The sequence below is a fragment of the Dryobates pubescens genome, chromosome 20, assembly GCF_014839835.1.
Source record: "Dryobates pubescens isolate bDryPub1 chromosome 20, bDryPub1.pri, whole genome shotgun sequence".
NCBI classification, from domain to species: Eukaryota; Metazoa; Chordata; class Aves; order Piciformes; family Picidae; genus Dryobates; species Dryobates pubescens.
The window spans coordinates 17,062,638-17,084,090 of NC_071631.1; the positions used below are offsets into that span (position 1 = coordinate 17,062,638).

General features: G+C 46.8%; 1 protein-coding gene across 2 annotated transcripts; it reads left to right on the forward strand.

Moving 5' to 3' along the window:
* The first annotated feature begins 11 nt into the window (after nucleotides 1-11).
* Nucleotides 12-21,048, forward strand: ACOX1 (acyl-CoA oxidase 1). 2 transcript variants are annotated; one of them, XM_054170714.1, is made up of 14 exons: nucleotides 12-141; nucleotides 1,293-1,452; nucleotides 5,860-6,020; nucleotides 10,821-10,928; nucleotides 11,403-11,522; nucleotides 12,225-12,340; nucleotides 12,808-12,977; nucleotides 13,596-13,758; nucleotides 14,883-15,073; nucleotides 15,850-16,029; nucleotides 16,657-16,762; nucleotides 16,851-16,994; nucleotides 17,827-18,033; nucleotides 19,913-21,048. In XM_054170714.1, exons 1-14 carry the CDS (start codon nucleotides 33-35, stop codon nucleotides 19,961-19,963), a joined length of 1,986 nt encoding a protein of 661 aa, XP_054026689.1. In that variant the 5' UTR covers nucleotides 12-32; the 3' UTR covers nucleotides 19,964-21,048. The 2 variants fall into 2 exon arrangements, with proteins under 2 accessions (XP_054026689.1, XP_054026688.1); XM_054170713.1 differs by lacking the exon at nucleotides 5,860-6,020 and adding an exon at nucleotides 8,893-9,053.
* Nucleotides 21,049-21,453: the final 405 nt, after the last annotated feature.

Sequence of the window (21,453 nt, forward strand, 5' to 3'; positions counted from 1 at the left end):
GTGTCGCCGCCGCCGCCGCCTCTGTGGTGACGATGAACCCGGACCTGCGGAGAGAGCGCGCCGCCGCCACCTTCCAGACCGAGCTCCTCACCAACATCCTGGATGGCGGCGCCGAGCGCACCCGCCGCCGCAAGGAGATCGGTGAGGGAGGGCCCGGCCCGGTGCCCCCCGCCGCGCTGAGGCGAGAGGGGGAGACAGCCCGCGGCGGGGGTTTGGGGGGCGCTGTGACGGGGGGAGGAGGCTTGAGAGAGGGAAGCTGAGAGGTGTGAGGAGGGGAGAGGTGAGGGAAGGCCAAGAAAAGGGCTCTCGGGAGAGAGCGAGAGCGGATGGCGGGGCGGGGGGAGCCCCGGGATGACGGGAGGAGGTTGTGAGGATAGGGAGAGCCGGGGGCGGGGGAGGAGAAGGTCCGGGGGAAGGAAGAGACAGGTTGGGTGGAGGGGCTTTTGGGGAGAGGGGGAAGCTGTGAGGAGAGGGCTGGCAGGTGTAGGGGGCCTGAAGGAAGGGATTTCTTCCTGACAGGGTAGAGAGCAGCAGTGTTATGTCCCTGATGCCCCTCTTCTCCTCGTCCCGGAAAGCATTTCGGGTGGCTCTGACAGCTCTTTTACCTCTCTCCTTATCCTTGTTCTGGAGGGTGCAAGGCAGCTTCCCATGACCACTTCCCTTGGGCCTTCTCCCCTCCCTTTCCTTCCTGGTACACCCTTGCCTAGCAGTGCAGATGTGGCCAGTTTCTCACCCAGCACTACCATGATACGTTACATTAACAAAATGCCTCTATCCTCGTTTCCCATCCCGTGCTGAGCTGGGAGTGTCAGAGGCTGGTGTTGTGCAACTTGTGTGGCAAAGGGGACAGAGGCAGTCCATGACCTCTGGGTACCTTGGTTACCAGTTAGCAGGCTGGGAATAATGGCTGTGTCCTTCTACAAGGTGTTGTGTGGGGCTCAAAGGTCATGAGGCAGCCTGATCTGTCAGGAATGATGGCTCTTAAGAGGCTTTGAGTTTGAGAATGAGGGGCCTGTGGGTCTTACGCCAGTGAATTAGCTTCCAACTAAGTCCAGAGTGCTCCAGACTTCAAATATGGTTTGTGAGTGGAATGGGAGAGTGTCCTGTTCCTAGAGTCCTTTCTCCAAGCACTTTGACTTCTTTCTGAGTTCATTAACTTTTAATTTAAACTTGAACTTTCTGCTGTATGTACATTGAAGTACGGCAAGTAAAACACTGAACACTTTCTTGCCCACTGTCTGTTGAGGTTTGTGTGTGCTGAGTTGTGTTTTCCTTTTCTTCTCTGCCCCCAGAGGCCTTAGTTCTTAATGACCCTGACTTCCAGCATGAGGATCTCAACTTCCTGTCCCGCAGCGAACGCTACGAGCAAGCCCTCAGGAAGAGCTCTCTGATGGTGCTGAAGCTCAGGGAATATGGAATTGCAGACCCAGATGAGATCTACTGGTTTAAAAGGTACCTAGATGTCGAGTTTGCTTCTTGTGCATGCTTTGGTTGTCACCAGTGACATTAGAGTTGTGCTTTGCTGTCCAAAGGAAACTGAAGGCCTGTCTTGGCTTCAGTGAAGTTCAGATACAACTCTGATTCCCTGTGTCTTGTGTTTCCTTGGATTGTTTTGCTAGAAGTGCACCATTAATAATCACACTTTTTATTACACATGGAGCAGAAAGTAAAGAAAAATTAAATAATTCAAATCAGTCCTGTAGTCTGAAGGTCTTGGGTGTGACAGGTTGGACTTGATGGTCCTTGAGGTCTCTTCCAACCTTCTTGATTCTGTGATTTTATGATTCTATAAATTTCTTCCTTTTTTATTTTAATCCCAGAAGGAATAAAACCCATACTGGAATACTTTAAATGTGAGTAGAGCAGATGAAGTTGCAGCTTCTAAGGAAATCTCTTAAAGCTGATTACATCACTTTGCCCTTAGACCTAATAAAGTTCCACTTCAGGCATGCCTGAAAATGTTCCAAGATAGCTTATAATTTTTTGTTTTCTTTAGAACTATCTCTCCCTCCAAGCTCCTGGTGCTGTAGTGGTTCCCTTTGACCTAGAGGCTTTCTGTTGTGTCTGACCTTTTGTTTATCTGATTGCATTATCCTCAGATTAAGTTAGTGAACATAATAAAGGCGTATTTATTGCAGGGAATCTTAGTTTCTGACTTGGTTTCTCCACTTAGTCCTTTTAAACTCATTCTGATGTAATCAAACAGGAACTGCTTAACAGAGAGACTGCACCAGCTCTTAGAAATCCTGGTTGTAGTGCTAGAGAGATATTTTTCTGGCATGTTAACTCACCAGCAGAACTACAAGCTCCCCCTGACTGGACTTGTAAGAAAGCTTGTCATTGGCCTCAGGGCATGACTATTTGGATTAGTTAATTGAAATCTTGTTATCTTGTAGTTGTAATTTCAAAGCAATTGGTCTGCACTGACCTGTGTTCTACAAGTTCTTGTGTAATTTCATGGCATGAGTGGACAGTGATAGCAAGTTCAGTGACTGTGTTGGATTATTCAGGTACTGCATGGTGAAAGGTAATCATTAATTTTTTCCCCTATGAGGGTTATTGGAGCTGATGGAGAAATGCCTTCAATTATTTTTGTGGGGGAAATTTAGGGAGGTCTACCCAGCCAGCAACATTCAGCAGAGTTTGCTGTGTCAGTGCTGTTTGGTGGTGGCAGTACTGGCAATGAAAACAGGGCTTTTCTCAAGTAGTTCAATGATGGGTTTTTAGTTTTGTCTTTCCATAAACTTATTTGGGAGTCAGCCACTCTTAACTTTAATGGATGAAAGCTTAGTACCCCCTAGAGGTACCAAATACCACTTGTTAGGTGGTATGAATACTCAGGTGTGATTAAGTCATAAGTCATGATCCAAAATCAACTTAAGCAGGGAGAAAGGCTTGCTTTGTTTCAGAGTCAATTCAGAGAATCATAGAATGGTGAGGTTGGAAGGGACCTTAGAGATCATCTACTCCAACCTCCCAGCCATGGGCAGGGGCACCTCTTGACTAGACTTGGCTGCTCAAGGCCTCACCCAGCCTGGTCTTGAACACCCCTAGGGAGGAGTCATCCACAGCCTCCCAGGACAGCCTGTCCCAGAGTCTCACCACCCTTGTACTGAAGAACTTCTTCCTAAAATCCAGTCTAAACCTGATCTCCCTCAGCTTAAAATCATTCCCCCTTGTCCTGTCTCTAGACACACTTAAGAGAAGTCCCTCTGCAGCTTTCTTGGCGGGTCCCTTCAGGTATTGGAAGGTAGCTCTAAGATCCCCCTGGGGTCTTCTTGATGCACTCCAGGATGCCACTGGCCACCTTGGCCACAAGGGCACATTAGTGACTCATGGTCATCCTGTTGCTCACCAGGACTCCCAGGTGATTTTTTTTTTTCCTCAGAGCTGCTCTCCAATAGGTCAGGCCCCAACCTGTAGTGATCCATGGGGTTGTTCTCTAGGCATATGAAGTTTTCCTAACTGGAAGGTGGAATGGATACAGTGTTGGGATGTGCCTCAAATGAAGTTTATAAAATAGATGGAGCCCTTGATTCAGCTTGCAAGTTATGTTCATTGTACTTGACCACAAGATCTTTACATGTGGAAGTTTGAGATATTTTTGCCAAGAATCCCTCATGCCTTGTGGTTATCCCCCAAGCAGCAGGGGCAGATTTAGGTACTCATGCATTTCTGGAGAATTTTGAGGTAGCTGCTTTCCTGTACCACCAGAGCTTCACTGGGCAGCTGTGTATCGTGACTGAGCAGCTTTGTAGCTTGATTTGTGACCAGGCAAGGAGAAAAGCTTCTTCCTTCAGCTGCCCTGGAGATATCCTTAAGTGCTTGTGCCTGCTATGACACGTTGAACTGAATGCTCCTCCTTCCTGTTTCCACAAAGGTATTTTTGGACTCCAAAACACAACAAGAGCTATGAAATATCTTTAGAAGCCATTTTAAGTGCTTGCCATCTGGTCAGTTCTTCCTGTGTGTCAATGCTGCACTTGGCTGCTGTGGCTACAGCTTTTGAAGGCCTAAAAGTGCCAAACAGTTAAGATCTCTTTTACAATAGCTTCAGCAGAATGTAAGTCAGCATGAAAAGCCAGCAGTTTTAATTCACCTTCAAGTTTAAATAAGCTTCCTTGAGGAAGATTAGATTAAATGAATAAATGGAAAAAAGCAGTTGTGAGAAACAAAAGAAGAGAAGATCCAAGAGCTGCAAGTCAACAGATGATTCCTGTGTGCATAAGCATTGCATGAGAATTTGTCCCTACTTCTCATTTTGCCACTGAATTTAAGACCTGAAGTAGCTTTCAGCAATTCAAGCCAGAAAAACTGTAATAGGAGCCCTACTAGTTACTGCTAAATTGATTTGGAGTGGAGAGGCTTGATGGGGGTTTTGATGCAGCTAGGAAAAATAAATTACCAGAGCATTGGTTAACTCTGAAGCCCAGCAAGCACAGTTCAGACATCTCCTGCTCCTTCTCCACCGAGGTGACCTTTTGTGCTCCTCTTTGAGAAGAGTTACCTCAAGAACCACACAGAGCTAGGGTTCTGCAGATTTTGCTTTAGAGTAAATGCTGTGCCCCAGTTCTGCAGCCTGAGAATGTCTTTGCAGCTGTTCATTTAGCTCTGGAGTCCCTGAAAACATGGGCTTCACTTCTGTTGTGCCCTGCTCACTGATAGATCTGCTCTCAAAACTCATCTGCCAAACACAGCTACCTTTTATTATGTGGGTGGTGTTGGTTGCAGTGAAATCTGGAAAGATCTACATTGCCAAAGTAGCATGTTACTACACTTCCTTCTTCTCTTAAGTGGATTTGGAGCTGCAGCCCTCCTCTTCACTCACTGATTGTCACAGCAAGCCTGGCTTCAGACCAGTAAGGTGATTGTTGGCCATTGATCAAATGGCTGATGCTGGATGCAGCTGCTTTCAGTCCTGATGTAGCAAAGTACTTCAGCAATTACACAATGCACCCTTTGGAGAACCAGCTGTATAGGGAGTGGGAAATGCCAAGTGTGAATGTAGAAATTGGGAAGAGGAGGAGTAAGAGATTGGAGATAAAAGAAGGAAAGAACCTGTTCATTTTTTTTTCTCCTCCATCCTAGAGTTTGGATGGAGTCAGCATTTGTGTACAGCACACTGGAGATGAAAAGCTGTTCAGGTTGCAATATTGAGGGGAAGGTGCTGTCATTTGCTATGTAGCTTTTACAGTGAAACTTTCTAGCATGGGGCTTGTTTTAATTAGGAATGTACTTTGCCAGCCATCCTGGCTACTAAATTAATAGAGCTTTCTCTCATGAAATGGCTTCTGTTTTGATGAGGCATACCTGGAATGTCTGATTTTCCTTCCATCCCCTCCAGCACTAGCCTATAACAGTAATGTTAATTTCAGGTGAGGTCCTGATCTCACAGCTGATAGAAGCAGCTACAGGTAATCTAGAGCTCTTCTGATAAGCACTTGGTCACCTAAGAAGCCTTTTCCTTTTCAATACAAAGTGCTTCTTACTAATAATAGCCCAGTCCTAGGCTACTAGCAGCAGTGGGATTTATTCCTGGCAAGCCTGAGAGATGGGGGAGAAAATAAATTGGTTTTCCTGTTTTCAGTTTTAAGTTCTCCATGAGTCTTTGTGAAATAATAACTTGTTTTCCAGTTACATAGCAACAGCAGGATTTATGGGGTGAAGAATATGCCTGAAATAACAGTGTATTCTTTCCCCATTATCATTGTTTCTGATGCCTCTGCATCTGGAGGTTGCAGGACAGAAAAGGTTGAAGTAGGCCAAGAGATTATTCGTCTTGCGTTACAGTTGGAGAAAAGCCTTCAGGGTCACAGTAACAAAGAGACTGAGATCCAGATCCCTCTTTCTCTCCTGTAGAACATGCTTGGGCAATTTTGTTGAACCTCTCACTCTGCACTTCAGCATGTTTCACAAAACCTTAGAGACCCAAACGACCGATGCTCAGAAGGAGAAATGGCTGCCCCTGGTCCGTGGAGTCAAGATAATTGGCACCTACGCCCAAACCGAAATGGGACATGGTTAGTTCCCTTCAGGGATTGATGGGTAACCTCTTTTCTCTAACTCCAGTTTGTACATTGATGATGCTCCCTAGGTAACTCTACTGAGGGAAAGGTAAAACAGTTTGGGTAGTTGATGTTTCCTGTCCTGTAGCAGGCAACTGCTTCATTTCCCATCCTAACAATCACAGAGTTAGTTCTGGTCTTTTCCACAGTGCACCTCTTAGCTGATCACTGACTTTGGGGTTGCTTACCTTTGTTTTAAGATGAGGAAAGCCCTGGGAGTCTGAATTTCACTTGAACTGGTTGGAACTTGTCAGCCAGCAGCACTGTGGGGTTTATTTTTGCCCAGATTTGGGGTACATGTGTCAGAGGTGCTAGCACATTGCTGGGCTTCATAAACAGGTCAGAAAGGAGACATTTAGATGCAATGCAACGCAGCAGGATTGTGCATTTTTGCTTTTGTGAGGTATGCTTTGCCCCAAGCACTTTTCTTCCAGGTGCCACTCCATTGCAGCTCTACAACTTCATGGAAAGATAATTGGTTTCAAAGAAGGAAAACATCTTATTCCTCCTACTGTTGAAAATGACTTCTTCAAGTGGAAGAATGCTTGATGGATCAGAAAGCAGCCTTTCAGCCCAGAACCTGGAATTACAGCTGATAAATACCAGCAAGAATAGTTTAACAAACCAAAGACTCCAGAGCTTGTGTTTGGCACCTAAACTTGGAAAGTCTGATGTGTGCAAGTCTGAACAGTTGCAGAAGTCGGATGGCTGTGCCAACTGCCTGGCTGCTTGGTTGGTTGCAGCTATCCCTGGTAGCTGAAGTGTTTGTAGAAGGTGCAAGGAGGGGACCTGGTCATCAGTTCTGCTTGGAGATGGAGTGAACAAACCCAGCTGAGCTGGGGGTCAACCAGCTGGCAACGATAAAAGTCTGCTGACCTTGTCTGTTTTTTTTCACACCAGCTGCTTTGAAATCAGAGACACATCCACCACACCAAAGTGATTTGTTTCACTTGCTGTTTCACCTTAGATCATTCACTTTCTTGGCTGCTGCTGGTCTGATTTGCTCATAGTTCCCAGGTTCTTTGGTAGGAAAAATCAGTATTCTGATACTTGATAGAAGTAATATTGAGGTAGTTTGGTAAAGCAAATACACTTTCTCCACTGAATCATTAAAATGCAACCATTTGACCTTCCTGCAGGGAATGTTGAGTATCTACCTGCTTCATCAGTAAAAAGTTCCTGCAGTATTTGTCAGTGATGATTAGAAACTGCTGATGGGGAAACAGACCTCTGGATTCTTAAGTTGAATCCTATCCTGGATGTGTAGTTACTGAGTTTTATCGTAGGGTGTACCTTCTTGGTAGCTTGTGTGGATTTTAACCTATTCCATATGAATAAGTCTCTCAAAAAAAAAAAAAAAAAAAAAAGAAAAAAACCCACAAATAGCACAAGGCTGAAAAGGAAACAGAAAGGTGAAATGAAAATACTGCTTTAACTGGTTTATAGCTATTGCTGGAAAATAAGGATTTTCTTTCAGTCTATCTCAGCTGTGTGCTTCTCATGGCTCCTGAACTCACTTGCAATCTGGTGTTCCTGAGAACCCATTAGCCCCTTGCTGAACTTGGTCACTGTTCAGTCAAACCACCTAGAAACCATTTCTACTGGGTTTATTAGGTGGTTGAATTGATTTGTAGGTGCCTGAGAATACCAGGGAACAGAACTACAATTCCTAGGAAGCTCTAGTGAGAGAGCTAATTCAGATTAAGGTGTTTGGAGGCCACACAGGAAGTCATTCTCCTCCCCTGGATAAGAATGCCACCTGAGTTTGAGCTAAGCTCAGATCAGTGTATCTCATTTAAATATATATCTATGTATTCTTACTAAAGCCCAGTTCCATTCTTTCATCCATAAATGGGCCAGATAGACAACCTTTGTGGAGAAGGTACTGCTCCTCAATCTGTATCCCCATTGTTTCAATACTCAGCAACATTTAAAGATGTAAGGAGCATTTAATTACATTAAAAAGAATCCCAGACCACTTGTTAGTGGTGTTTGACAGAACTTGGAGGAAGAGTAGTTCTAGTGAAACATGTTGAATTGCAGAGACTTTGAGCTGGTGGTTTACAGGCTGCAGAATGTTGGATTTCTTGCCAAGCTGTTTGTGTTCACAACTTTTGACTTGCACATGCAGAGCACTGTCCTTTTAAGAGAGCTTTTAACAGGAGCAAAAGCTGGAGGGAGTTGAGTTGGAATGTAGCTCCCACTGGTTTTGTCTCATCTTTGGTAAAATAAAAAGTGAAGTAAATAGGGCTTTAAAAAGCAAGAAAACCAACCCAAAGTTCAGTGGAATCAGCTCAATCAGCTGGATGAATTTGGGCTTCTACCAGATTCTACCCTCAAACCATGGAGAGGCCAAAAAAAAAAGTGGACTTCACATCTCTGGGTGAAGACTCACTTCATCTGGCCAGATCACAGCTTCCACAAAGTGACCTTCTGACTCAGCCCAGGGATCCTCTGGTTTCCAGACCATGGGGAAGGTCTGGCCTTCCTTTGGGTTTGGATGAATCCTTTTTTTTTTCATCCATGGTGCATCAAAACCACAGGCATGCTGCAAATGCATTGTGTGTCTGATTAGAAAGCACTGCATGGCAGCAAGCTTGTTTCAGAGTAAGTGCAGTTTCTTACTGTTGAGGCCTGAGAAGAGGACAGTGCTCTGGCTTTCTGAAGTACACTCACTGAATTCAGATTTACACATGAATCATTGTATTATTTTTTTTTTCCCCCCCTTCTTTTTGTCTCTTCCTCAATCTCCACCATGAATCCTCATGCTTGCTTCCCATCCCATAACATTCCCTTCACACTCCCATTCCATAACACTTCTTCACAGCTTTGTTCATCGCGGACGGCCTGAGCCTCTGGACCTTCACCTGGGCATGTTCCTCCCCACCCTTCTCACCCAGGCAACCCCAGAGCAGCAGGATCGCTTCTTCATGCCTGCCTGGAACCTGGACATCATTGGCACTTATGCCCAGACTGAAATGGGCCATGGTACAGTACATTCCCTAAATGCTATTTCTGAGAATGACTTTGTGTACAAACAGTTCCCCTGCCTGGCAAGAAACGGTGCGTGCTTACCCCACAGCCCCCCCACCTGCCCTTGTGGCTGCAAGGAAAAATGGACTGCAATTTGTCATAGACCCCTCTGCCACATGCTGCTGGTCCTTTTTTTCCCCCCTCTTCCTGTGTGAGAGTTTGATGTCTGTAGCTCTATACATGGCCACGTTGAATGCTGCTCTCCTGCCGTTCAAACCAGCATAGATCACTACATGTGGCTATGGTGGCGTCAGTTTGATGACGTCTGTTCGTGTCTGCACTTAGCATTCTTTCAGTGTGCTTCCTGCTTAGCTCTAGCATTCAGTGTGAAGACAAAAGGACAGAGCTTCAAAGTACTGCAAGAGATGCCAGAAAAAAAAACAACAACAGAGTGAGAGTTGCTTGTCACTTTGGGACTGACCTTGGATCAGAGAGTATGTGGATGACTTGGTTCCAGGGCTTGTGTTTTGTGGGGAGCTTCCCCTCCCTGCCTTGTTTAGTTCACTCCCACCTGTTCTTTGTAATAGGACCATGAAATGTTTTTATTTAATTCTCTATCTCAACTCAGCTTTGTTCTTTGTTGCTATTCCTTTTGCTTTCAAGCTTTGGAATGGATTTTGGTAACTTCAGCAGTATTGTGACTGCAACACTTTTAACCCAAGGGGAGGAAACTGTGCCTTGGGGAAACATTAATTTTGATGTCTGCGAGCTGCAGATGAGAATTGCTCTCTGAACACCAGCAGGATTCACCTTTGTGCTGGAGTGAAATGTAGAGACTGCATGAACCATAAAGTAACTGCAAGTCTGTGGAGAATCTCTTGCACTCACTGAGGTTTGAAGAGCCTTAGCCAGCAAAGTAAGTCGATGTTAAGCTGCCTGTGGAAGCCTCGCATTAACTCCGTGCCCTGGAAACGCGGCTGCATCAAGGTGACATCTTTCCCCACGCTGAAGCTCTTGTCTCTGGCAGTCCAGGCTAGCAGGAGTGTTCACAGCTTGCTTACTTTAAGCAAGCAGACCAGGTGGTTTATTATTTTTCACACATGTGGGGACACTGCCACTGCTGAGACTGGGGTGTGTGTGTGAAGCAAAGAGTTGGGTGCAGAAGACAAACACTGTTCCTGGAATTACCACCTTCATCTTTTTGCAGTCCACTCATCTACCTGCATCAGTTCCCTATCCTATGCATGCTGCTACTTGCTGTCTTGGAGCTGGATGATCTTGTCTGGGAGAAACTGCTCCACCAAATGAGGAGAATGTAGGACTGATGAGGGAATGAAGAGATGATGGGCACTGCTTATTTCATCTTGGGGCTGACAAGTGCATGGTGTTTGGTTTGCAAGGTGATCAGGTTGCAGCTGTAGTGAAATCCAGGGGAGGAGTGTGTTTTTGTGGACCTCTTCAACTGAGAATGGGCTCCTGGTGTACAACAGCAAAAGGGTATCAGATTTGAGGTGCTTGGAAAACTAGTCTTGGACCACTGGAAAACACAAACAAAACAAACCCAACAGTTTTGCTGCTGAGAATTTGCTTCAGGTCCCAGAATATGTTCTGACTCCCACTTGTTGTTCTTAATTGGTTGACATTTAGCCCTTTATGTAGCCTAAAAGCAAAGTTGAAATTCATACATTGCTACTGGAGTTCAGCTTTCCATTGTCTAGCTCTGTCCTTGTCTCTGTTTTGTGACTGACTTTCTGCCAAAACAAGGTGTTTGCTTCTTTTCAGGAACTCACCTTCGGGGTCTAGAAACTACAGCTACTTATGACCCTGCTACCCAGGAATTCATCCTCAACAGCCCCACTGTGACCTCCATTAAGTGGTGGCCAGGTGGACGTAAGTGCATCACTCTCTGGCTAAATCTGGAGGATGTCTGGAAAAACCTGGGGAGGTGGATGTCATCTGTGTTGTGTCTGATGATGGAAAAATTGATCCCAAGAGTTGGCTGAGAGGCAGTTACTCTTACACTACAAGTAACAGACTTCTCAGAGTCTGAATTCTCTCTCAGAATCTTCCATCCCTGTGTGGATTTGTTAGAGTTCTTGATCACTTGCATCACAATCTTCAGCTCCATTAGCAGGTTTGCCAAGGACTTGGTGTGCCCAGAGAGCTGGATTGGGCAGCTTTCATTGACTTGAGCAAGGCTGTCTAGCTGTACAACTTGGGTGATAACTAGTGCTGTAAATCTGGTGTTCTAGTGCATGATGTGGCTCAGGTAATCTCAGATCTTGTTTAAGGAAAGAGGCCCTCTGTGTATAAGTGTGTGCACTGTTCTGGCTTGTTTTTCTCTAACTCCCACTCTTCTTGCAGTTGGAAAGACCTCCAACCATGCCATTGTGCTGGCTCAGCTCTACACTCAAGGGCAGTGCAAAGGCCTGCATGCCTTCATCGTTCCCATACGGCAGATGGGCACCCATGAACCTTTGCCAGGTAAAAATGAAGGGTTTAGGACTGGGGAACACCTTGGCTCTGTCTCTTGTTAACCTACATGGCTCAGTTCTGCAGCTGATTGCAGTGGGTAAATGGTAGGTCACAGGGCTTACAAGAGTTTTTCTTATGACTGAGCTCCCACTAAATCACCTTTCAGTGTGAAGGTTAGTTTGGAGCTTGATTCTGTCCCAGTGCTTCCCAGCTATGCATTCTGGGAGGCAGCATGTCCCCCTTCTTCCTGAAAGGGAGAGAAGACCTTTTGTCATTGTCTAGCTAGAAGTGAGCTGAATGGTCTTCAGAGATCCCCTGTGACTGGGTAGCAGGACTGCATCTGAAGTGTGAAACTCCCCACATTTGATGTCCCCTTTTCCATCAAAGAGATTAAAGTCCTTGTGAGCTGTTACTCCTAACAGCATCCAACACCCCACCAAGCCTGGGCTCAGGCTGAGGCCAGACACAACTCATCACATGTGGTTTCAGCACCATTGGCACTCACCTGGGCTAGACAGGTGGGGCTGGAACACCCCACAGCCCTGGGGCCAGCACAAGTGGCCCTCCATGGCACATCTCTGCCCCCCGTGTCCTCACTGGGCTCCCCCTCTGCCCCCACCCAGGGGCTTGCCAGAAAACTGGGGAAGGCCTGAACCTCTCAGGTGGTGTGAAGTTCCTGTTTCTTAATGCAGGTGGCTTTGTCTGTGGCAGGTATCACAGTGGGTGACATTGGGCCCAAATTCGGTTTTGATGAGATAGATAATGGCTACCTGAAGATGGACAACTACAGAATCCCTCGGGAGAACATGCTGATGAAGTATGCCCAGGTAAAGCAGTGAGCTGCAGGGTTAGAAATGAACACTTGACATGCTCCTGTGTGGGTGGATTGTGTTCCAGCCAGGCTGTAGGCTGTAGATGAGTTTGGATGGAATAGACTAGAACTAACCAAGTTGGAAAAGATCTTTGAGATCGAGTCCAACCTATCACCCAACACCATCTAATCAACTAAACCATGGCACCAAGTGCCCCATCCAGTCTCAAACACCTCCAGGGATGGTGAGTCTACCACCTCCCTGGGCAGCCCATTCCAATGGCCAATCACTCTGTGAAGAACTTCTTCCTAACATCCAGCCTAAACCTCCTCTGGCACAGTTTGAGACTGTGTCCTCTTGTTCTGGTGCTGGTTTGGATTTTGAGATTGTGAGCGTGCAAAAAGGAGAAAGCTTAAAAAAAATCAGCAGGCTGTGGTTTATCTTTTTGTTTCATTTTGGGCTTGTTTGGGTTTTTTTGGTAGGTTGAACCAGATGGCACCTATGTGAAACCAGTCAGTGACAAGCTGACCTATGGGACCATGGTGTTCATCCGCTCCCTCATCGTGGGCGACGCAGCTCGCGCCCTCTCCAAGGCTTGCACCATCGCCATCCGCTACAGCGCCGTCAGGCACCAGTCGGAGCTGAAGCCAGGGTGAGTGCAGAGAGCTCAAGGAGCAGCTCAAGTGCTGAGGGGGAAATTCCCAAATATTGGAAGGAAGAGGGCCTGTGGCTGGTGTTTACTTTGGCACTTAATGATAGAATAGACCAGACCAGGTTGGAAAATACCTTCAAGATCATCAAGTCCAACTCATCAACCAATGCAACACCACCTAATCAACTAACCCATGGCACCAAGCACCCCATCAAGTCTCCTGAACACCTCCAACCATGGTGACTCCACCACCTCCCCGGGCAGCCCATTCCAAAGGGCAATCACTCTCTCTGTATAAAACTTCTTCCTAACATCCAGCCTAAACCTCCCCTGGTGCAGCCTGAGACTGTGTCCTCTTGTTCTGGTGCTGGCTGCCTGGGAGAAGAGACCAACATCTGCCTGTCTACAACCTTCCCTCAGGTAGCTGTAGAGAGCAATAAGGTCACTCCTGAGTCTCCTCCAGGCTAAGCAGCCCCAGCTCCCTCAGCCTCTCCTCATAGGGCTTGTGAAGTTTCAAAACATCCTGGAAGTTGAGTCAGCTCTCATTCTGGACTGCTTAGAGTTGAGTAGGCAGTTTTCTAGCCACTGGCATCCTAACTCATCTGTATTTTGCTCTAGGGAACCAGAACCCCAGATCTTGGATTACCAGACCCAGCAATACAAACTCTTTCCGCTCCTGGCAACAGCTTATGCTTTCCACATTGTGGGAGCCTACATCAAGAACACCTACCGCCGTATCAGTGGGGACATCAGCAGTGGGGACCTGAGCGAGCTGCCAGAGGTACTGCCTCCTCTCTTGGTTTGATGTAAGGTTTCTTTACAGCATGGGAGGAAAAGCATCAGGCCTTCTTGGTTTTCACTTGTGACTGACCTTGTAATTCTACAGATTCTGAGATCCCAAGCTCTGTAATGAATAGAATAGAATTAACCAGGTTGGAATAGACCTCTGAGATCATCAAGCCCAACCTATCACCCAACACCATCTAATCAATTAAACCATGGCACCAAGCACCCCATCCAGTCTCTTCCTAAACACTTCCAGTGATGGTGACTCCACCACCTCCCTGGGCAGCACATTCCAATGGCCAATCTTTCTTTCTGGGAAGAACTTCTTCCTAACATCCATCCTAAACCTTCCCTGGCACAGCTTGGGACTGTGTCCTCTTGTTCTGGTGCTGGCTGCTTGGGAGAAGAGACCAACCCTCACCTGGCTACCACCTCCCTTCAGGTAGTTGTAGAGAGCAAGAAGGTCTCCTCTGAGCCTCCTCTTCTCCAGATTAAGCAACCCCAGCTCCCTCAGCCTCTCCTCATGGGACTTGTGCTCCAAAGCCCTCACAAGCTTTGGAGGTGCAGGTCACATTTAATTCTGGATTTGAACTACTCATTTAGCAGCCCCTTACCAAAACAAAACCAACACAGGGACAAATGCACAGATAGAAAGCCCTACTGTGAATATTTTCCAGGAATGATGATGATAAATCACTTTGGTCTTAATGCTGCTCCTGTCTTATGCTTGTGTTGTAGCTCCATTATTGTTCTTCCAAGGCATTAGGTGTGTTGATCAAAGGTATCAGTGCTATACTGAGGGCTTCTGGTTGTAAAGTGTCAGTTTTCAGTTAGGGATTCTCTCTGGGAAGCTAATGTGACAATAGGCAATTGAAAACATACAATGTGCATATAATGTGCAGAGACAGAAAGGATGGAACACTCAAATCCATCTACAGAGGTTTTAATATAAACAGTCTGGCTCAGCAAAGAGTTCTAAGAAGAAACACAAGACCCTGTGGGACACTGGAAGGGTGGTGTTGACTCTGCTTTGTTCTGGGAGCTGCAGTACTTAGGTATGTGTGGAAGCTGAGACTGGAAAATAAAAAGCTCTGAACTGGCTGTGTTTTTGTCCACCAGCTGCATGCACTGACAGCAGGGCTGAAGGCATTCACTTCCTGGATTGCCAACGCTGGGGTTGAGGAGTGTCGGATGGCCTGCGGTGGGCATGGCTACTCTCGCTGCAGTGGCATCCCTGACATCTACGTCACCCTCACCCCATGCTGCACCTACGAGGGAGAAAACACAGTCATGATGCTGCAGACAGCGAGGTATGCCCACTCCTATCCAGGGACATCCTTGCCCTGGCATTATGATCTTTATGGCTGAAGTGATGAGCAGGACAGTATCCTGCATTGCCATGAAGCTGGTCTCTCATGTCTCTTGCCCTGTTTCTGGCACAAAAGTATGCTGGCAGCTGTTCTTTGCTAGTCTGATAAGATGACTCATGTCACAGAATCACAGAATTAACCAGGTTGGAAAAGACCTTTGACATCATCAAGCCCAACCTATCACCCAATACCATCTAACTAAACCATGGCACTAAGTGCCTCATCCAGTCTTATTTTAAACACTTCCAAGGATGGTGACGCCACCACCTCCCTGGGCAGCACATTCCAATGCCTAATCTCTCTTTCTGGGAAGAATTGCTTCCTAACATCCAGCCCGAACCTCCCCATGTGCAGCTTGAGACTGTGTCCTCTTGTTCTGGTGCTGCTTGCCTGGGAGAAGAGACCAACACCCCCCTGGCTACAACCTCCCTTCAGGTAGTTGTAGAGAGCAGTAAGGTCTCCCCTGAGCCTCCTCTTCTCCAGGCTAAACACCCCCGGCTGCCTCAGCCTCTCCTCATAGGGCTTGTGTTCCAAACCCTTCCCCAGCTTTGTTGCCCTTCTCTGGACACATTTGAGTAACTCAACATCTTCCTTGAACTGAGGAGCCCAGAACTAGACTCAGGACTCAAGGCATGACCTAACCAGTGCTGAGTATAGGGGCAGAATGACTCAAAACAGCTCATGAGTAAGAGTTGCCATTTGTTTTCTGTTTGCAGGTTCCTTGTCAAAAGCTACAACCAGGTTGCTTCTGGGCAGCAGGTCACTGGCATGGTGTCCTACCTTAATGACCTCTCCAGGCAACGCATTCAGCCGCAGCATGTGGCTGCTAGGGCAGTGACTGTGAGGCTCAATGATCCAGCCAGCTTGGCAGAGGCCTACAAAGCACGTGCTGCCCGGTGAGCTCCCACCTGTTGGTCTGAGTCAAGCACCAGTAGAAGTGTGTGCCTTGGGAGGGGGTAATGGTGTGCTGTCCTCTTCGTGTTGGATGTGGTTGGCAGAGCTGTGCTCCACCTGTTGCTTGCAGGAAGTGACACACTTTACCAGGCTGGGTCAGTGTGCAGTGCTTGGAGGTTACAAGAGGCTGCATAGAGCCTAAATGTAGCCTCCTTACTCTGTTCCAGTTTGAAGTAGCTTTTTCTTGTCTGAAAGTCTAATCAAAGCATACAAATGCCAAGGTTGTTCAAACTGTTCAGAGATCTGTCTGGAGAGAAACAATCCTGGCATCAAAGCCTGTTGTGAAGGAAGTGTGAGAGTAGAATAAATGCCTACCTGTGAGTCAGCACTTGAGCACCATATGCATGCTGTCAGATGCCCTCTTACCCCTGTGTAGCTGTGTTCAAGCTGCAGCAGTGCTGACAGAGGGGTTTAAAGCCACAGCTGCTCACTCCAGGCATTGTATTCACTTGTGGCACATGAGCTCTGAGTTCTGGTGTGGTAGACTGAACTTCACCTGAATTCAGCATGCATAATCTTGTTCATGTGGTGTTACTGTGTGATCTCCTTTTCTTCCCTTCATGGAACAGGCTTGTAGAAGCTGCAGCAAAGAATTTGCAAGCTGAGCTGAACCACAGAAAGAGCAAAGAGGAAGCCTGGAACAGAACTTCTGTTGATCTGGTGCGAGCATCTGAGGTCAGTGACGTGCCTGATAGAAGTAGTGTGGTGTAGAAGCTTCTCCTCTCTTTGTGACCCTGATTCACCTTCCTTTCATCTCTTGTAGGCACACTGTCACTATGTGGTGGTGAAGCTGTTTGCAGCAAAGCTGTCTGAGGTCAGCAATGCAGCTGTCCGTGCTGTCCTGACTGAGCTCTGCCTCCTGTATGCACTGTATGGCATCAGTAAGAACACAGGGGATTTCTTGCAGGTTGGTGTCTTGCTCCAGCACTTTCAATCTCCAGAGCCATTGTTTGCAAAGGTGATTTACATGCAGAGCTGCACAGATGGTTAGGTGTAAGGTCTTGCCTGTTGACTTCCAGAGGGCATTAACAGTGCAAGGCTGATGGAAGGCTTTTGTCAAGTTGCTCTTGTGGTCTGCCAGAAGCAGCTGGGTGCTAAATGGTGACATGGCATCTGTCTTAGGCTAGCTTAAGACTTGGTCAGCAACTGGAGAACTTTTGTATGTTAAACAACAAGTAGTTAATAAAGGAGATGGCAGTTAGACATGCTGTGAAAGCTGTGTGCAAATTAGGGCCCTGAAAGGGGATTTTTGCACTGGGAATTATTGTAATGGCTTTAAATTGCCAGGCAATACTTTCTGTTCTTAATTCCTTCTGTTGGAGACCTTCTTTTTTTTTGTGCAACAGTGTTCTACTTTGTCTTCAGGCAGATGTGCTATATCTTGTGTTCCTGTTTTCCTCTTGGCTGCTTACCAAAACGTTCCCTGAACCCAGGAAGGATTTAGCATACACATACGGAAACTTGCTACTGAACTTACTAACCTACAGGCACTCTAAAGACTGAGTCACCCATCAGAGATCAAATAGCTAGGCAGTGTGGTGGGCTGTGCTGGGCATCTCTTCTTGCTTGTACACCGTGGCACACTGCCAGTTTGATTACTTAGCACTTGAAAGCCCTCCTCATTGATGAAGTTTTGCATGCTCAGGGGTGAGGGGAGCCTGACCTGTGTTAGACCTCTTAGGGAAAGGAAGGTTCTTGCCACTTGGCTGCTCTTCTGACAGGCTCTTTCTTCTCCCAAGGTGGGCATCCTGACCGATGCCCAGATCACTCAAGTGAACCAGCGTGTCAAGGAGCTCTTGGCCATCATCCGTCCCAACGCGGTGGCGCTGGTGGACTCCTTCGACTTCCACGACGTTCACCTCGGCTCTGTGCTCGGCCGCTACGACGGCAACGTCTACGAGAACATGTTTGAGTGGGCAAAGAAATCCCCACTGAACAAGACAGAGGTAAAGGAACTTCTTCATCTTTAGGGCATGCATAGCCAGAGAAATGACCCAGTTCAGGGGGTTTCAGTTTCGAGCCAGTGATCACAGAATACTTTAGGTTGGAAGGGACCTTTAAAGGCCATCTGGTCCCATAACCCCTGCGGGGAGCAGGGACATCTTGGGGGTTGGACTAGAAGACCTTTAGAGGTCCCTTCCAGCCCAAACCATTCTGTGATCTTCAACTAGGTCAGGCTGCTCAGAACTCCATTCAGCCTGACCTGGAGTGTTTCCAGAAATGGGGCATCTCCCACCTTCTTGGCAGCTTGTGCTAGTATTCTGCCACCCACACTGTAAAAACATCTTCCTTGTATCTAGTCTGAATAGTTCTTTTAGTTCCAAACCATCACCTCTTGTTCTGTCACAACAAGCCCTGCTCTAAAGCCTGTCCCCAGCTTTCTCATCAGCTCCTTTAAGTACTGAAAGGCTGCAATAAGTTCTTCCCAGAGGCATCTCCAGGCTGAACAACTCCAACTCTCAGCCCATCCTTGTAGGTGATCACATAACTAGTGTCAATGCACCAAAACTACTCACCTCCTCCTCCTCTTTCAGCATGCTCTCTTCTGAGTTGTGTACCTCATGCATCCCTGTGGGATACTTCTGAGTTCTCAGTTGAGGGAGGAAATCATACTCCCCCTAGGCAAAAAAACCAAACATAATAAATGAATAATCTCATTGAATTTAGAGGAAATTAACACTTGCTGTGAATTCTGCTTAGTGGCAGTGGCTGTGAAACCCTTACCTGCTTGCTTTCAGTGGCTTCAGGCAGTGGTAGTGACCCCTGAAGAAAATAAACTGCTCTCACCTAGTGCTTGAATGTCAGGTGTCACATAGCTGCCCTATGGCTGTTAGCTACAGCTGAGCTAATAAAAGAAACAACTGGGAAGAGTCAGTGTCCCTCTTCCATTGGCCAGACCAGAACTCTTAAGTCCTGTTTCAGTGGCCAGAAGCTGAGATTATCCCATCAGAACTTGCTCAATTTTTTGTGCTTCTGAAGTCAGTAGTGCTTAGGAGTCCTGTGTCCAGTTCTGGGCCCCTCAGTTTAGGAAGGATGTTGTCTTGCTGGAACATGTCCAGAGAAGGGCAACAAAGTTGGTGAGGGGTTTGGAACACAAGCCCTGTGAGGAGAGGCTGAGGGAGTTGGGGTTGCTTAGCCTGGAGAAGAGGAGGCTCAGGGGAGACCTTCTTGCTCTCTGCAACTACCTGAAGGGAGGTTGTAGCCAGGTGGGGCTTGGTCTCTTCTCCCAGGCAACCAGAACAAGAGGACACAGTCTCAAGCTGCACCAGGGGAGGTTCAGACTGGATGTTAGGAAGAAATTCTTCATAGAGAGAGTGATTGCCCATTGGAATGTGCTGCCTGGGGAGGTGGTGGAGTCACCATCATTGGAGGTGTTTAGGAGGAGACTTTACATATAGTGTGCTTGGTTTAGTTGATTAGGTGGTGTTGGATGATGGGTTGGATGCAATGATCTCAAAGGTCTCTTCCAACCTATTCTATTCATTACAGTCCCCTCAGGAGACCTCTGCCAGTTTGTGGGGTGGTTTTTTGAGCTAAAATGCCAAATAATGGTCTGTAAGGATATGAAATGTCTCACATTTTCATTCTCACAAGAAAGTTAGTGGGGAAGGGTTTGTTGTTGGGGGTTTTTTGGCTTATATCCTCACCCTTTGCGTCACATAGACGCTCAGATCCAGGACTTAGCTGGCTGCTCTGAAATCCCCAAAGCGCCTCTGAGTCAGATTTCCTCAGTACAAAAAGCACACTGCAAGAGATGTGAGGAGCTAAAACTGCCCTACAGCTCAGGCCTGAGCTTGCTTTAACCACTGTCTTGTCCTCTTGCAGGTTCACCAGTCTTTCCACAAACACCTGAAGCCGCTGCAATCCAAGCTGTGAAACCCGCTGCGGGTTTTGTCGTCTTTTCAAACTGCACATTTTTCCTCTTCAGGAAAACTGGGTGTTTGTGTCCTTCCTTCAGGGCACCTGAAATCAAACCTTTTCAAATCCTGCTAGCTGTAGGGACAGTGAGTAATTGTAGCCTTTCTTTCCACTTCTCTGAATCAAGAAGGTGTTTGGGGAGAGCGTGTAGGAATCGATGCCTGGTTTTCAAGTGCAATTATAATGGGAAAATTTAACCTTCTTAAGAAAACAAAATCTGGGAAAGCTTTATGGATTCATACAAGGATTGCTTTTGTGAAGCTGCTAACTAGAGAGGAGTTACTGATGACTAGAAGTGTAGCAGGATTTTTTTACTACAAAGTAAAGAGCCCTCAGATGATAGCTTCTGACGAGCAGTTACGTCCTCCCCCAAAAAGCGTCAGCGTCTTGGTTTGAGTTTGGCTTAAGTTGAGCACCACCTCTCTCCTTGTGTGGCCCAGTATTTATGTTGTCTAAAGCCTCCTGCACAGCTCTGTGCACAGGAGCTGGGAAGTCAATCCCCATCCTTCCTTGGATGCTCTGCTTCGTTCACCTTTCCAGAAGCCACCTTCATGTTTTCCAGCACATCCATCCTTCAGTGCCCTGCAGAAACTCCTTCTGCCCTTGGTGCCATCTCTCAACGCTGGCACCTTGTTAATAGGAAGTCAAAAGAGAAAACAGTGATGCTGCTCTGAGGCAAAACAAAAACCAGCTGGGTGCTGATAGTAGGTGTTCTGCCCTCCTTTCAACTTGTTAGTATTTTTGTAGCACTATCTCAAAGCACTTTACGAATGTTAATTGTGGTGATCTGATGTGAGAGGAAACCACAGGCGGTGGTAGAAGCTGCAGATTCGACCTGGAAGGAAGCCAGCAGTTGAGGGCAGAAAGGGGTTGACCAAGGTCCTTGGCTGTCCAGATTGTTCTGGGATGTTCTTCTGGGTTTCAAAGGCATTCTTCAAGGAAAATGACAATCCTGAGGGAAGTGTCCAGATTGTTTCCTACCCATGCATTTCCAAGGAGCTTTCTCTGATTTGCTTAATTTAGTTGTGGGGTTGTTTGTTGTTTTTATTCATGTTGACCTGGGATTTTTGCCCAGCACTGTCTGGATGTAATAAGTGAAAGATTTACCTTCTTTTAACAGAACCTCCTGATTCCTAGTGCAATCAGTGCAGCTGCAACTAAACAAAATCATTGCTGGTTTTCAACACCACTAACTCTGCCTGGTAACAACTAAAACCCTCTCTCCACAACACATAAGAGCAACTTTGAGCTTAAAATGGTATAAAAAGATTAATCATAACCCCAAATCCTGTGGTTCTGAAGGACCCCTCCGAGAAGCTTGTTCCCTGACAGGTTTGGTACCTGTTAGTCTCTCATCTGGGATCAGTTCTCCTGGAGGAGTTTGTGGGTTGTTTGTTTTTTTTTTCCTGGCACTAACAATGATCAGATGCAATGTTTGGCTCCACACA

Coding starts and splice junctions, on each gene's coding strand:
- ACOX1 (XM_054170714.1), top strand. CDS start 33: ATGAACCCGGACCTGCGGAGAGAGCGCGCCGCCGCCACCTTCCAGACC. Junction 12,341..12,807: donor TGCTGATGAAGTATGCCCAG/GTAAAGCAGTGA, acceptor TTTTTTTGGTAG/GTTGAACCAGATGGCACCTA. Junction 15,074..15,849: donor ATGATGCTGCAGACAGCGAG/GTATGCCCACTC, acceptor TTCTGTTTGCAG/GTTCCTTGTCAAAAGCTACA.